The 17,412-nt window shown below is 41.0% G+C and overlaps 2 protein-coding genes across 5 annotated transcripts in view; both read right to left on the bottom strand.

Annotated features, from left to right (window-relative positions):
• LOC134634821 (zinc finger protein 665-like) overlaps positions 1 to 777 on the bottom strand; it is a 28,991-nt gene extending 28,214 nt beyond the window's left edge. Inside the window, exon 1 of one of the 2 annotated variants that reach the window (XR_010094885.1) lies at positions 515 to 769. The gene's annotated coding sequence lies outside the window, so the exon portion shown is untranslated. Of the gene's footprint in view, positions 1 to 514 lie in introns of both variants that reach the window. The other variant, XM_063484229.1, reaches the window with a different exon arrangement.
• A 3,148-nt stretch (positions 778 to 3,925) lies between these two features.
• On the bottom strand, positions 3,926 to 15,831 carry LOC134634824 (zinc finger protein 665-like). Of its 3 annotated transcripts, none has more exons than XM_063484240.1 (4): positions 15,553 to 15,831; positions 12,135 to 12,274; positions 7,411 to 7,998; positions 3,926 to 6,944 (listed from the first exon to the last, which is right to left on the bottom strand). In XM_063484240.1, exons 2-4 carry the CDS (start codon positions 12,150 to 12,152, stop codon positions 6,258 to 6,260), a joined length of 1,293 nt encoding a protein of 430 aa, XP_063340310.1. In that variant the 5' UTR covers positions 12,153 to 12,274; positions 15,553 to 15,831; the 3' UTR covers positions 3,926 to 6,257. The 3 variants fall into 3 exon arrangements, with proteins under 3 accessions (XP_063340310.1, XP_063340309.1, XP_063340311.1); XM_063484239.1 differs by having other exon boundaries at positions 12,135 to 12,240; XM_063484241.1 differs by having other exon boundaries at positions 3,926 to 6,941; positions 12,135 to 12,240.
• Between the last annotated feature and the right edge of the window lie 1,581 nt (positions 15,832 to 17,412).

Raw genomic sequence — 17,412 nt, 5'->3', positions numbered from 1 at the left:
GAGCTGCACATTAACCACCACAATATATTTTAATTCTCTGTGCTTTCAAATATGAACACTGTTTACTTTCATCTCTGTTTCATTAGTTTTTGTTAACATCTTCCTGTGCATCACTTTACAGCAGCCAGACTCATTAAAATGAGACTTTGTAGGAGTTCAGTTCCTCTCATGTGTTCATCCACAGCAGCAGGACAAAGTTTATTGTGACCCTGATACTGCAGCAGATCGCTCTCATCCATTTCCTGTTATCACTTCAAATAGAAATGAGGCTGTAGAGGTTTGGTGCATGCAGAAAAACAGCTGCAGGAACAATGAAAAGACTTTTCTGCTCCAACTTCTCCCAGCATGCTGAGCTAATGATTAGTTGGTGTTTTTCTCCAAACACTCTCTCACTCTTCTCTCAACGTGTTCACAATAAACTGTGAACAGACACCGAGGAGAGCAGCAGAAGACCTCATTCAGGAGCTAAACTCAACATGAACTGAACTCACAGTAAAGTTAGCTCGGTGCTTACCTTTAGATGAGCCCACAAACCGAGAGAAACTCCGTGATGAAGCTGGAACTCTTTCCAAACACAGGAAACAGATCAGGGAGCAGAGACCCACGTGGTTCACGCTGATCTCAGCTACGATCCAGGAGACAAGGGTGGGCAGATCGATGCAGATATCGATCCAAACGTTGGTAGTGGTATATGATCGATACTTTAGTTTGTTTCTCTCCTCTAAGTTCACTACTTTACTCCCGTTTCACGTAAAAGCAGCTCTCTCTGCTCGACTCCTCTCCTGCACACATGCGCACTCTTTGCTGCTCTGCTGTGATTCGTTACTGTGATCACGTGACTGAGCTGCCCTGAGGAAATACATTTGGGCTGCAGTGACAGTGAGAAAGAGAAGCATCATATGAAGATCTCAAAAAGTTGATTCTGTTCATCTGGACGTAGCGTTTTTAGTGGGAGAAACGTTGATTGATCAACTCTCTGTGAATGGTACTCATGGCCATTGATCATTAGGCTTTGATCAGTGGTTGTTGATCAATGGTCATGAGAATTTGCATAATTATGATTAAGGAACTGACCTCCCAGCCCATTGTTCCTTCAGTGGGCTGGTTTCAGTCATTATGCAAATGTACTGTTTATAAGTTTGGGGAAACCTGCAGTCAGCTGAGACTGAAGAAGTCACTTGGATGAGTGACGAAACGTTTCTCCCACTGAAAACGCTACGTCCAGATGAACAGAATCAACTTTTGGAGATGTAATTAATCATACCCTTAGTAACTCAAGAATTATTAATAGTGCCGTCAGCATTAACACATTAACTTTAAGTGCATTTAAAACACAGGAGGGCATGGTGCTTCCTGCCAGAGAACAGCAGGTCCCCCTCCCGAGAACCTTCAATGTCTACATGCATTTAAAATTGATAGGCGGGCACCAGCACCAGAGGTGAGGCTGAATACACAGAAGGGACATAAGGGGAATGCCTTCCCTGCACCCCAAGGCCCTGCGTGGGTGGGTGGGTGTGGTGGAGCGGGAAGAGGGAAGCAGTTGGAGATTCAATTCAATTCCAGTTTTTGACCTCCAAGCATTGAAGGCCAAAGCTTGGCAGCTACAGTGTAGATACAAGAAATCTGGTCTAACTGTTGATGCAGAAATCTACAAATACCATGTACTTCAGTATAAAGACTCCATCAACAAGGCCAAACAAAGTTTCTACTCAGGTATTATCAGTTCTTATGAGGGTAATGCAAGGATTTTGTTTTCGGTTCTCAGCAAACAAATTCAACCCCCCAACGCTTCACTTCTGAAACCTGTAACTCCTTGATGCTGTTCTGGACTACAAAAATCAATAACATCCACCAGCAACTCAGTTCAAATGTTGTGTCTGCCCCCTCTCCAGAACCTTTTCTCTATTTTGAGCTGTTTTCCACTTTTCATCTTCCTGATTTATCTGATATTTCTGAGTTTATATGTAGATCAAAGCCTGCCACATGTCATCTTGACCCTATGCCTACAGGGCTTGTGAAATCCTGCCTCTCTTCCTTACTCCCACTCATCTCTGCTATCGTCCACTCTTCACTCACCACCGGTATCTTTCCCTCCTTATTCAAGATTGCTTCAGTCACATCTATACTGACTAAACCTTCTTTAGATCCTGACAACTTTAACAACCTCTGTCTGATTTCTAATCCACCCTTCATCTCTAAAATACTTCATTCACACCTGGTTAATAATAACATCTACAAGAGATTTCAGTCTGGTTTTCGTTCATGTCACAGCACAGAAACTGCTTTACTTAGAGTCACTAATGATCTTCTAATCGGAGCTGACTCTGGTCTTCTCACCGTTCTCGTCCTTTTGGATCTGAGCTCAGCCTTCGACACCATCTCTCACTCCGTCCTTCTAAGCAGACTCTCCTCTCTCAGCATCTCTGACACACCCCTAGCCTGGTTTCAATTATATCTCCTCGACCGGCCCAGTTTATTCAACTGAAATCATTCCTCTCTCGTCTATTCCCGGTCACTCCTGGTGTACCCCAAGGTTCAGTCTTAGGCCCTCTCCTCTTCATAATATGCATCCTCCCTCTTGGTAACATTTTCTGCAAATTTGATCTTCACTTTCACTTTTTTGCTGATGACACCCAGTTATATCTCTCCTGCAGACCTGATTCCTCCCTTCCAGCTTCTTCTCTTACAGAATGTCTATCCGAATGAAAATCCTGGTTTAGCTCTAATTTTCTAAAGCTTAATGAGGATAAAACTGAAATCCTCCTTATTGGCACCAAATCCAACCTTTTGGAGGCAAACCATTTCTCACTCACCATCAATAACTCCAGAGTTTTCCCTTCTCCTCAGGTTAAGAGCCTTGGTGTCATCCTAAACAGTTCACTTTCCTATAAATGTCACATCAATAATCTTACCTGTTCTGCCTATTTCCATCTACGCAACATTAACAGATTACGTCCTTCTCTTTCCACCCAGTCTACATCTTGTTCATAGTCCCGTTACCTCCTGTATTGACTACTGCAATTCTCTCTTGCATGGTTCCCTCCAAAAATCCCTCCATAAGCTTCAACTGGTTCAGAACTCTGCTGCTCGCATTATCACCAGAACCCCCTCCTACCAGCACATCACCCCTGTTCTTCAGGAACTTCACTGGCTCCCAGTAAAATTCTGGATAATATACAAACTTCTTCTGCTCACCTTCATGGCCATTCATAACCTCGCACCTCCCTATGTTTCTGACCTGTTAAGCACTACCTTGGGGTAGCTGTGGCTCAGGTGGTAGAGCAGATCAGCTACTGATTGGAAGGTTGGTGGGTTGATCCTTGGCTTCCCCAGTCTGCATGCCAAATATCCTTGGGCAAGATACTAACCCCAACTTGATCGGAGTGTGAATGTTTATGAGTTTGCACTTGAGTTTAGAAGTGCTTGAATGAATGGGTGAATGAGGCATGTTGTATACAGTGCTTTGAGTACTCCGGCAGAGTAGCAAAGCGCTATATAAGAATCAGTCCATTTACCTTTTCTGTCCGCTCACGTTGATCTTCTTCTACTATCCAGCTTTGTGTGCCTTCCTTCCGCCTCAGCACCATGGGAAGCAGAGCTTTTAGCCGCTCTGCTCCCAGGCTGTGGAACTCTCTACCCCCAGATATAAGAAACATTGGTTCTCTCCCCCAGTTTCAATCTCAACTCAAAACCCATCTGTTCAAATCTGCATATTCACTGTGAACCCACTGTTTGTTAATTTTATTTGTGCTTTTGTTTTATTGTTCTTCATTGTGTCAAGAGCAGGGCGATATGACCAAAAATATTTATCACGATATACATTTGAAAATTTGCGATAACGATATAACTGACGATATAATTGACACTAGACAAAACACTTTACAACTCCACAACTTTATTAGTGCAAAAAAAAAAAAAACCCATCAATGTATTTTCACTTAAACAAGCAGCTGTTTTTTATGTGCATTAAAGTTATATAAAAATTTAACAGTGCAAATGCAAATTCCTTGCTGACAGTTTAACCAAAAGGCATTTCCAGTGGAAACTGGCCGACATATCCTCAGCATAACCATGTATAATATCCACAAAACTTAAAAAGCGGTTATACACACACAATACGGTAATATTATGTTGAAGCACAGTACGTATCACTCCGCGAGGCTCCTGCCTACGATAGCCGTAATGCTCCGACAATCCATCAAGCGGTGCAGGTTCGTAGCTTAGCAAAGTCGTACTAAAACATCTGACAGATTTTCGAGCGCCGTGTACCACATAAAATCATTTCGAGGTCAGTAAACACAACCAGAATTCATACATAAAGCACACGGGATTATAAGGAGCACTGTCGATTTTCAGAAAAATCAAAGGATTGATTTTAAGTGTGCCATATTTTCCAAACAACACGGTAACAACGACGGCCCGCTAGCATGCGCTACCAAAAATAGTGCTTTGTTGTGTATCTGACGGACGAAAGCTAAACCAGTTCCACACCACTGAAGTTGCAGCATTTTTACAAACCAGTTCTGGTTCATCTGTTTCATTCAACAATCCGCTTTCTCCCTTCTCATTCTCCGTCGCCGCCATGTGCGTATGAAAACAAAGGCACTGCGCATGCGCGTTTTACCCATATTCTATCGTGATATTTCATTTTCTTATTGTTGCCCAACATTATACCGGTATTACCGTGAATGGTATGATATGGCGCAGCCCTAATTGTGTCATTGCTCTATTATGTGTTTTATCCTATTGTACAGTATCCTTGGGTGTCTTGAAAAGCACTTTATAAATAAAATATATTATTATTATTATTATTGTTATTATTATTATATAGCGCCAAGAACATTGCTCACCCCTGCTGCACGCAGCCACGAGGAAAACACCATCCAAGAGCCACCAGACCCCCTAACCAGGTCATGACCAAAGTGGTGGCAGAGGCTGTATCAAGACTAATGTGATCTATTAGATGGTTTCTATACTGGTTAGAGTTAAGATTATTTATATTTTTCCACTTCATGAGGACTGTTTTCTTGGCAATGCATAGGGCAGTAAAAACCATGTGAGCTGTATTAATTTCTGTAATGACATAATCTAAGCTGCCCAGCAAGCACACTAAAGGGGAGGTTGGAATGTTGCATTTCAGACACTTCGATAAGTTTTCACATATCCCGCGCCAAAACTTGTGAACTGGTGGACTTAACCAAACAGCGTGGATGTAATTGTCTGGTGTATTGCCTTGACAGTGTGAGCAGTTGTTGGAGGACATAAAGCCCATCTGGAACATCCAATAACCAGAATAGTGTACTCTATGTAGTTTTCTGTAATGAATTAATTGCAGACTGGGATTTCTAATCAACTGGAAGGTTTTGAAGCATACCCGAGACCAGAATTTTTTTTCTAAGCTGACTGATAGATCTGCTTCCCATTTTGCAATAGGAAGTGATATTGATGTATTTTAGAAAGTGTTCTGTATATTTTAGACAATAATTTGGGGGTTTTAAGAGTAAGAAATTGTACCACACTGTTTGAGTCCGTTATTACGCTCTTAAATCCTACTACTTATTCGTGCGCCTTTCAGGATCTTACAAAGCTTCAAACGACGTGTCGACATTATCGTGACTAATCAAGGCAGCCCTAGATAGTTCAGAAGTAAACCATGCATTATCTCAACCTTTATTTCCTTTACACTTTCATGAAGGGATACAACAAAATAAAGAAGAATTCATCAACATCTAATGGAAAATTGAATACATGCACAGTATAGCAGGTTCCCTCTCAGTGCAGCCAGCTGGATGAGGTTTACTGATCAAACCATGACAGAGAGATTCTATATTCAGGTAAACCAATCTTTAAGAAATGACAGAAAAATACAAACTGTAGGAACTACTTGTCAGTGTGGTCACATTCATCAGCAAGCAACAGACAAGTTCAGCTTCAGTTGAGTTTACTTGTACCTGTAGGTATGCAAGCAGCTCATCCATCCTAAAATGAAATCAACACAGACAACAGAATGAAACACAGTGAAGGGAAAAAAGAAGAAAAATATGGAGAAAGGGCCATATATTTTTTGCTTTTTGCTTTCTCTCAATAGATAAAAGTATTCTGTTTAAAAAGTCTGTTTAATGATCTGAAGCAGTTAAGTGTGGCAAACATAAAATCAGGAAGGGGGAAAATACTTTGTAGATTTCTAAATTTAAGACCCAGGATTAGTCACTGTAGCTCCAGAAAGCAGACCTAGCTCATCGGATCCGAGTGTGACATCAGCTGACACTCTTTACAGGAGACTCCATCTGAACTCTGTGGAGCCTGATCTCAAGTTTTTTAAGTCTGACCCTGAAACCAAAAGAGGATCTTTCTGTCTCTTCAGATTCACTTTGATCCACTGATTTCAGTTCTGCATGATCACGCTGATGTTTGCGCAGAGCAGATAATGAAGTGAATGTTTTTGCACATTGGTAACAGTGAAACAGTTTATTTACAGCATGGGCTTGTTTGTGTCTGGAGTATGAAATGAAATTCCTGAAGTTCTTGTCACACTGGTCACAACTGAAGTTCTCTTCAATGTGTGTACGTTCATGTCTGTTACGACCAGATGAACGTGAGAAAGTTTTGTCACAGTGGCTGCACTTGTATGGTTTCTCTCCTGTGTGGACTCTTTTATGCTCTTTAAGATTATCTGCAGTGGTGAAGGATGACCCACACTGGTCACAGAGGTGGTCTTTAACCCCACTGTGGATGAGTTCATGTTTTTTTAATGCACATGATGTTGAAAAGCCGCTCCCACATTCTTTGCAGTAGTTCATTTTGTCTCCAGTGTGTCTACGTTGATGTACTTTTAGGCTCCTTCGGTAACTGAAAGTTTTTCCACAAAGGTCACAGCGAAACTCTTTCCCACCACCACAGTGACGACAGGGTTGAGAACTGGATCCATCTGTGTCGCTCTGCTTCTAAACAAAGACACAAAGACAGTGTAAGTCAGGGAATTCCTTCAACATTTTTATCCTGAATGTCGCCTGAAATAAAGAGCATCTCTGCCAACGTCCAATTACATTTTACTGTTTACATTATAACACTCAGCTTACTGGGCAAAAATGACTCTTCATTTGTAGGTAATCTACTTAATGGGAAGACTGGTGGTTAAACCCCTGGATGCTCTACTCTGCATGCCACAAGATACTAACTCCAAGCTGCTCTCCGATGCATCCATTGGAGTGTGAATGTTAGATAGAAAGGAAGTGGAGGAGCTTTTAAAACTTTACTTTTTTCCAACAGCGGGAAAGTTTCAGGAGATTTGTGTCAGATTTGACTGAATATTGTGTACATGAAGTTTTCATGTCTCATATAAGCTTTGAAATTAAACTTAATTCACATAATACTTCAAAATAACTGCAACTGTAAAAGAAAAATACATACCTCACAGTAACTGCACTTGTAGAGTCTCTTTCTGGCGTGGATCTGTTGGTGTGATTTGAAGTAATTTGGATGTTTAAAAGCCTTATCACACAGGTCACATTTATAAGGTCTCTCCTCAGTGTGGGTAAGCATGTGGCTTTGTAACTGTGCATCTGTTGTAAACAGTTTGCCACACTGATCACAGCAGTAAACATTATGTCCAGTGTGAATGCGTAGGTGAATATTTCGGTACCCTAACTGGCTGAAAGTTTTTCCACAAATTTCACAGCTGTACGCTTTAACTCCACTGTGGATGAGTTGGTGTGTTTTTAAGCTTGAAGACTGTGTAAAAGTTTTTCCACAAATGTCACAGCTGTACGCTTTAATTCCACTGTGGGTGAGTTTGTGTTTTTTTAAGTTTGAAGCCTGGGTAAAAGACTTTCCACACTCATCACAGCTGTACGCTTTAACGCCACTGTGGATGAGTTGGTGTGTTTTTAAGTTTCCAGATAGAGTAAACTCCTTCCCACACTCATCACAACTGTATGTTTTCTCTCCCTTTCTTCTGTGAGGTTTGTCGGCCTCCTGACTTCTCGCTCCATGTTGGTCCTGCAGTGACAGAGATACAAACAGGCGCAGTGAGCAGGGCCATAGAGTCTGATGCGACTTAATTTCTCAATGGTGCAACAAAAAACATAAAAATCCTAGGCCGCACCGGTGCCACCAGGCGTTCGATTGCTGTAATCCTACGTGTGTAAATTTGAAATTGTCGGTTAGTAGCTTGAATAAAGTGACAGATTCATTAAATCCTGAATTGATTTTTAAATATAGATGTATTTTGCCAGAAACACCAGAATCTCAGGTTAAACCTCACAAAACATTTCATCATCCACCAAACAATTAAAACAGTAAATGAGAGCAGGTACACGGATTCCTCACAAAGACGCAAACACAGAGCGCGGACCAGATGCATCAGAATCAGGAGGATGTCGGCTTCCTCACCAGACAACACGGACACACTGTCAGGGCTGAAAGCCGACACTGAGCTGATGCGTCGGGTCCGCGCTTTGTGTTTACGTCTTTTTTGCGCTACATTCTGAAGCTGCAGGTTTGAGCACTCGAAACCAAAATTGACTGAACCAGCAGCAAAAGAAGATCAAACCTACGCTTCACATTTGATAAACAGCGTCATTAATTCCCTCTTACTTTTGCTGCTTTGCTTCAACCACACGATAAAAATCACACTTCATGCACAGCTCTCTCTGAGTACTTCAAGAACAGTTTCCCATTTCAAATCTCTGTTTTCGGCATTATTCGTTCACTTATTACGCACATGGCATGTACAGCGCTGTCGGCCACTGCTTTTTTCGTGTGCGTTTTCCAAAAATGACCTCTGACAGGAAAGCTTCATTTCTGCTGTTTAATAGCAAAGAAATGTAAACTTTTTAAAATGATGCCAAATTGCAAAACGCTTAGCTGTGTCTGTAATCAAACCTCTGTAACGTTGCTCTGCTTCACTTCAGCAGCATCAGGTCATGTTCATATGTTGATTCATGGTTTTCTTCAGTTTTTGGTCGACTGCAGAGTATTTTTAAGGTCATCTGCTATAAAAAGCAGATAACCTTATTTTATCCTCAGTTACTTTGACACAAAGGCATCTGCTGTGATGCTCACACCTCTGATGAAGTCTCACATGTATCAGTACTGATAACTGATCAGAATTATAATATTTCTGACTGTCTGAGGCTAAATTGTATCGAATCGGGACCTTGTGAATCGGAATCGAATGGATTATAGAAATCAGTGATGATACCCAGCCCTAGTGATCAGCCCAGGCCCGACAGAAGTGGATGAAGCTGTGGATAATAAGAAAAGATGAAGATGAAGAACGATCGATAACTTTTTTGTTAAGTTAAGGCCTGATCTGTCTGAAATTCATAGCCAGTGCTCTGACATGGAACCATCACTCTCTGAACGCTGAAAAAGCACTGTGTATCCATTAGAGATGGCACGATACCACTTTTTTATGTCTGATACCGATATCATAAATTTGGATATCTGCCAATACCGATATGAATCCGATATAGTGTGTTTTTTAATCAATAAAACTGTTTTTTTAATATATTGCTGCATTTTGTTTCAGTTCATACTCAAGTTTAAATAAACAACAACACTAAAGCTATTCTGTTATACCTGTATGTAAAAAATACACTGCACCCAAAATATTTCATAGTTCAGCAACACTGATCAATCTAATAAACTTAAACCTACTCCATCCTCCCTATTCTGGTATTTTAAAGAGCACTTAGCAGAAATACTAAGCAACCTAACTAAGAGGGTTGCAAACTCCCAGCAAAAAAAAAAAAAAAAAAAAAAAAATAGGGAACCACCCCCCACCCTCCACCTGATGATGCTTAATCGATGTAATCAACTTTAATTTGATGCAGGGTGAAAATGCACAGAAATAAATTATTTTTCAAGAATAATTAAATAGATTCAACATCTTTCTTCAACAGAATTGCAGAATTCACAGATGGTACTTTCCCAAAGGAAAAAGTACTATAGCTTACTAGGGTATATTAGACTTAACAGTTACTATATACAATAATGGACTTCTATACATTTTACATCAGATTAAAACTTTGGGTGTAAGATTCAGATAATTATTTACTGAAAGCTAGATATTTTAAATGAGAATAAGAAAGAAAAGTATGTCTTTGTGCCCCCTTTTCCCTGTTAATGCCCTATTGGTCCCCCTGGCTAAACTTTGCTAGATCCGCCCCTGCACAGTTACCAGCCGTCAGCTACGTAGAAAAGGATCCTGGTCTAGAAAGTAATATTAAATAAATTCTAACAACAGCTTATCAAGGTTAAACGTGCTGCTGTTGTTCAGCCGCTGGTTTCCTCTTTCTGGTGCAAAGTGGGCCAAAAACAAACAAGAGAGACGGACTCCCGACAGAAAAGCCGATCAGCTGATCATTAAGCAGTTTCATGATTGAAGTAGCAACAGCAGAGGGAGGGAGAGAGAATGAGAGGCAGTCGCTCCATATATCGGTTGTTAAGCTTAACGTGGGAATGCTTTACAAACATTCAGAGATGAACTTACACACTTACTTTACTTCTCTCTGGGATAACTTTCTCGGAGATGAAATGCCGGTTTGGTAGCGAAGCTTCAAATACACACAGCTGCTCTATCACGTGAGCACACTGCTCCGACGTGCTACGGTTATGAGCAGAGTTACGTCGTGTTGCAAGTTTTGTGAGGTGCTTTTTTGATATTTAATGGATCGGATTACATTTTTTATTTCTCGCCGATATCCGATCCAGTAATTTAGGTCAGTATCGGACCGATACCGATACGTAATATCGGATCGGTCCATCTCTAGTATCCATCCATCCATTCAGCTTATCCTTTTTCAGGGTCGCGGGGGGCGCTGGAGCCTATCCCATCTGTCATAGGGCAAGAGGCGGGGTACACCCTGGACAGGTCGCCAGTCTGTCGCAGGGCTAACACAGAGACAGACAACCATTCGCTCCCGCATTCACACCTATGGGCAATTTGGATTAATCAATTAACCTATCCCCACAAACTGCATGTCTTTGGACGGTGGGGAGGAGGCCGGAGGGAACCCACGCAAACATGGGGAGAGCATGCAAACTCCACACAGAAAGACCCCAGCCTGATGGTGGAATCGAACTCAGGACCTCCTTGCTGTGCTGCAACAGTGCTAACCACCGTGTATCCAGAAAACACATTATATGCTGCGATAAATGCACTGCCCAAGTGTCCCCTCTCCCCACTGCCTTAAGCGGCAGGCAGCAGCAAACAGGTCGTCAGAGGAGCCGATGTGATGATTAAGTTTAACACTGTCTACATTGTTACCAAAGAGTGCCACAGCACTTTAAGTTACTTTTTCAGTAAATTATCTTTGTTGTAGAAATGTGCTCCAAATAAAGAACTTTGTGTTGAAAAGATTGTTAGTTAATCATTTACAAATAAATATTGTCTGTATGGACAGCAATTTTTTTTTTAAATTAACAAGTAATTTGGGTGCACATAAGAAAAAAAGTTAGACGCACCAATGCAGTTAATCTAGAGCGCTGGTGAGTGAAGTGCAGTCGTGGAACAAACTGAAACTCCCATTAGTGGAATTACAGGCAATGGTAACTTTATTGTCCCCAATGGGAAATTGATTTGTCCATGCAGAGATATAAAAACAAACAAACACAACACGTACACACAAAAATAAGCCCCAAGAAAACAACCTAAATTTTATCACCAAAAAAAGTACAGTGTGAAATGGCAACAACACTTATGGTTTAGTGTTATTAACCATGATAATAGCACTTGGTACAAAAGACAATCTATGTCTCTTTATAACAACGACCTGATGGGAGCAGTTGAAAATCATTAAACAGTCACCAAACACATTGTAGGTGTGTTATCACCACCTTCTGGTGATAACACACCTACAATTATGTTATAGAATGAGAGTTGTAATCAAAATTACATTATTGAAGAAATATTGATCACTGGAGAAAAAATATTTACTGTATGATCAATTCTGAGTCCAACTGATGATATTGTTGTTTCAATGTGTGCTGATAAAATGTGATCTTTGTTTTTGTTTGTGAAGTACATTCTGTATGTATGGAGGAGCCCAGGATGGAAAAGATAAAGCTGCTGTTAACAACCAGCTGTGCACACAGTTTCAATAACAGTGTAACTGTGATATTTTTCTCACCTCCTGTGTTGAAGTCATTGTTTCCTCTGTAGTGGCTGAGCTGAGTCCAAAAGGCTGAAATTGTTCCTCTGCTGCTCCACCAGACTCTTCTCCTCCTGTTACTCAGCTGGGACACAAAAGTATAGATATGTATTTTATCCCTGACAAGAAGAAGCAGAGCAAATAAACATTACTACACTCCTCAATGACAACAATACCTATGAAGCTTCGAGGTGAAACCCCAGAAGCAACCAGGGCAACATGGCCAAAAATATTTATCACTATATGTATTTGAAAATTTGCAGCAACGATATAACTGATGCGAGACAAAATACTTTACCACTCTTCAACTTTATTAGTGCAAAAAATCCCATCAATTTATTTTCACCTAAACAAGCAGATGTTTTTAATGTGCATTAAAGGTGTATAAAAATTAACAGTGCAAATGCAAATTCCTTGCTGACAGTTTAACCAACAGGCATTTCCAGAGGGCTGACATATCCTGAGCATAACCATGTATAATATCCACAAAACTTCAATAGAATTGCAACATAAAACTGAATGGTGCCAAGTAAATAAGTCAAATAATAAAAATGCACAAACTCTTGAGTAAAAACGAAACAAAATAAACAAAACGTGGATAAATTATGCTACAGCTCATGGAAGTTTTCTACATTTCTAGTTTTAAGATTCTCAGTCAGAAACACTAACATGTTCACAGATGTGAGCTTAAAGGAGGACCTTTGAAAAGTTACGTTTCCACATGTGCTGAACAACCTTTCAGACGCAGAGCTAGTTGCCTGAATGCAGAGGTATTTCCAAGCTAATCTGTTGATGTGTGGAAAGTTTACTGTGTGAACTTTATACCACAAAAGAGGATCACACTCACTGTCTGCTGGTGGACTATTCAGATAACTGCTCAGTTCAGATAATAACCTCTCTGCAGTTACATCTATTTTACCTCTAACTGGTCCCTTCAAAAAGCTCCCGAGACTCTTCTTTGGCTTTTTAACAGCTCCCTGACTTGTTTGGTCTCCAGCAGATGCAGGAGGTGTTTCTGAAAAAGCTGTGGCTGTGCTATCCTGCTGTGACACAAGATGCTCTAGTTCACTCATGTCTTGAACTTTGATGGCTTCACTCTCACTAAAATATTTTGTATGACAACATGGATCAAGGAGAGAATCCACGCTAACAAGCCTCTCTGTGACACTGTTTTTGTGGCTTTTGTTCATGTAATCAAGTATTGCTGTTCTGATGTCTTTGGTCAGCCGAGTGTCACATCTGAAGAACAGGCTTAAGAGATGAAATGGTCAAATAATCTTCAGCAGGAAAAGCATCTGTAAACTGTAGAAGTGGACTCAGTGCAGTGCTGACCAAGTCAAGCACCTCAATGTTTTGCCATGTCAACATGACGTGCCAGCTAAAATCTGTGTTGTAGCTTTTTCTTGTTCGAGCAGCCGCTGGATCATTCTCTGCTTTGAACCCCAACGAGGCAGTGGAGACTGTCAGGAAACAACTACATCAAGACAGCTCCTTACAAACCAGAACCAGCTTCACCCTGATCAGGTCTGCACACTGTTAGACCTCTGCCTTACCACCACATATTTTAAATACAACGAGGGTTTCTACAGACACAAACATGGATGTGCTGTGAGCTCCCCAGTGTCACCCATTGTAGCCAACCTTTACATGGAGGAAGTGGAAAGAAAGGCTCTTTAACAGGGACAGCACCGAGCCACATGATAGGGTGAAGCAAAGTTTCACAATGGTTTCACTCAGGACCTGCTGATAATGACACACACATTTTTCCACACATTTGCTCTTGTGATAAGATCAATGGTCAACAGTGGGTCGACGACCCTTTCAGGGGACAACCCCCACAAGGGTTTAAATACCTGGGACTCTCCACCATTTAGTTTTAGAACTGAAAAAGCCACTTTTGGATGAGAGGTGAAACGTTTAAAAAAGCTTAAAGAAGTCCAGTCATTTTCTTTCTAAGCTTCTTAGACTCAGAAGAAAAGCTGTCCAGCTTTGTGTGTCTGTGAAAATGCTTTTTACAAATCCTGCTGGAATCAGTGTTGTTACAGCTGCAGTCAAAGCAAGATGGAAATAATCAAGAAGGAAAGTTCAAATCTACTCAGATTAAATGTCTTCAGTCAGTGTGTCAGCCTCCAGTTAACAACAGTGGTGAGAAACTGCACTACTGAACCTCCACTGACTGAGTAACTGCAGTTTGGTGCTTCATTATAACTTCATGGCAGTTTGTACATAAACTGGAGAAAACATCTGGAAAAATGAAGGTGAGCTGATAGTAAGAGGGTCAGATTTGGACAGCAGCTCACCATGTTCATAAAGAACCCATTTCTTATCTCAACAGAAGTCACACAGCACTTCAAGTGGGCAAATACTGGGCCTCTCCAGATGCAATGGGTTGATCTCCAAGCAGATGTGGCCCTGAGAGCGCAGCTTGGAACAACTGAACCTGCCACTTTCTGGCTGCAAATGGTCTCTGAGACAGCTTTCCCAAATCTGAGAAAAGTAGCCCTCTACATGTTGACCGTGTTTGGCTCCACATACAGCTGTGATGCAGCTTTCGCCACAATGAACATAATAGACACTAAATATTGTTCACGGCTCACCAATGAGCACCTACACATGTGTATGGCCCTGACACCATTCCAGCCCACATTTAAAATCCTGGTAGAAAAAACTAAAGCTCAATTCTCTCAGTGAACAACAGAAAGTGGGGAAGTGAAATATAAGGGGGAAAGAAAGAGAAACTGTACAATTGTTAAGAATTTTTGATGTCATTTGTTGAAAAATTTATTGAGACTGTTAAGTTAAGATGTGGTAAAGGTAAAGAAAAAGGGAAACTCAAACTGCTGCTATTTTTTCTGAAATTAAGCATTTTGTTTTAAGATTTTTTATTTTCTCTAATTCATTTTAAACTGAAACCCTATATCTAATGTAGGTCTACTGTGTTTCAGTGTTCACAATCATTTTTGTTAAATGTTTTTAACTTGTATTTTCATTTATTTGACAGTCTATTATTCATACATTCAGATATTGATATAAAAAATAGGCTGCTTCTGTATCACAATCATAACGCAAGTTAGACATTATGATGTCCCGGACCTCTGCTTGGGAAGATTTTCTTTAACAGGACATCCTCAAAATTTAGCTGAATGCCCCTGCTGTAGAGGTTTGGTGCATGCAGAAAAACAGCTGCAGGGACAATGAAAAGACTTTTCTGCTCCAACTTCTCCCAGCATGCTGAGCTAATGATTAGTTGGTGTTTTTCTCTAAACACTCTCTCACTCTTCTCTCAACGTCTTCACAATAAACTGTGAACAGACACCGAGGAGAGCAGCAGAAGACCTCATTCAGGAGCTAAACTCAACATGAACTGAACTCACAGTAAAGTTAGCTCGGTGCTTACCTTTAGATGAGCCCACAAACCGAGAGAAACTCCGTGATGAAGCCGGAACTCTTTCCAAACACCGGAAACAGATCAGGGAGCAGAGACCCACGTGGTTCACGCTGATCTCAGCTACGATCCAGGAGACAAGGGTGGGCAGATCGATGCAGATATCGATCCAAACGTTGGTAGTGGTATATGATCGATACTTTAGTTTGTTTCTCTCTTCTAAGTTCAGTACTTCACTCCCGTTTCATGAAAAAGCAGCTCTCTCTGCTCGACTCCTCTTCTGCGCATACACTTTGCTCCGCCCCCTTCTTCCTGATCTGCTTTGATTCGATGGTGTTTGGACACGTGACTCGAAAAAGAGGCCGAGCCTATGTTTTTTTAATGAACTTTATAAACAATATAAACATGTAAGGCACCATTATTTATCCATGCATCTAAATCATTGACTGTAGAAAACATGGACGACGCGACCCCGCCTCCTACCATTGTGCAAAAATGAAGCCAAAATATCCCGCTTGTGGAGGCTGCCATCTTGCAAATTTGGAGCCAGAGTCTGCGCAGTAGTGACTTGAGGTGGAGCCACTGTGTAACGCTCCCGCCCACACACCCGCTGGACGTGACCGCAAACACGCCCCCCTACACTTTTTACGTAGCCCAGCGGCTCGAGTTTTTTGCTGGTTTACTGCGACTGACGACTCGTTTAATTAAGGTAAATACAACCATGTCACTGTTATAAAAAAGACGCACAGCTTATCATCTTATAGTTCTAAAACATCTAAAATCACTCTGTTGTTAATTCGTTAGCTAGATTAGCCGCTAGCATACGCACTGTGTTAGAGGCTTGTTGCTAGCTAGTTAGCGATGCTACACACCTGCTACTCTAATAGTCTGTGTTATTGAAGGATTCAGCACTGCTTAGATTTTTTTTTTAAATCCATTTTTAGACAGCGATGAGATCATCTGCACACTCCACAGAGGCCCAGAGTTACTGTTAATATCAAAAATATAATGCTGTCCTTTGAGATTTTAACATAAGACTGTGAGTGTAATGGATCTAAAACTGTTTAAATCTTCAGAGCCCTCTACAGCCTGGTAACATGGAGACTTTAAAAACATCAGCAGAACATTTCAGTAGTGTAGTCTAATTTGTTCTTTTCATTTAATAATAGAGTCCATATTATATCAACAGCTACATTCACCCTGGAGAGAAACTAGTGAGGGAGACCATCAGGACCAAGCTGGGTTTCCTGGGTCCAGAGGTTTGGAGAAACTTCTTCCCTTTCTTTCATCACAGCTGTCCTGTGCCAGATGTTCTGTTGACCCACTGAGAGAGGCTTCATTTAAGAAACACCAGGAAGACTGAAGCTCATCACATTGATCAAGCAGGACTCATGATCTTCACCAGCAGCTCCCTCACAGGGAAATCTTCAGCACTCCTCCGTAGGCCCGCCCCAGGAGATGGATAAACCCAGCATTTCATGAACACTGTGATGGAGACCTTTGGTTTGTGTAATGTTATAAATACTCGGATACTCCCCAGAGGCTCCGGACTTTTACATAAAGATATTATATTCAGTCCTGTAGAAAGTTATATATTTAAAAATATATGATCCTCTCTGGTTACTCTGGTATGAATAACTCTGAACTACTTTATGGTAAATAACACACCATCTGCAAAAAACTGTGAAAGAATTCCAGATGACAAGTTTGTAGTTCAACATACAAGTGACGACCTTTGACCTTCATCAGGTTTTATTTAATTGTGTTAGAGAAAATCTCATATGCTCTTCATGCAGCTGAGTACATCAAGTGTTTAAAACAGAAGCTGTGCAGGTCTGAGATCAGCAGCTTTGTGAAACACCAAACTGAGGT

The sequence above is a fragment of the Pelmatolapia mariae genome, linkage group LG9 (assembly GCF_036321145.2).
Source record: "Pelmatolapia mariae isolate MD_Pm_ZW linkage group LG9, Pm_UMD_F_2, whole genome shotgun sequence".
Lineage (NCBI taxonomy): Eukaryota > Metazoa > Chordata > Actinopteri > Cichliformes > Cichlidae > Pelmatolapia > Pelmatolapia mariae.
This window is presented reverse-complemented; position numbering and strand designations above follow the sequence as displayed.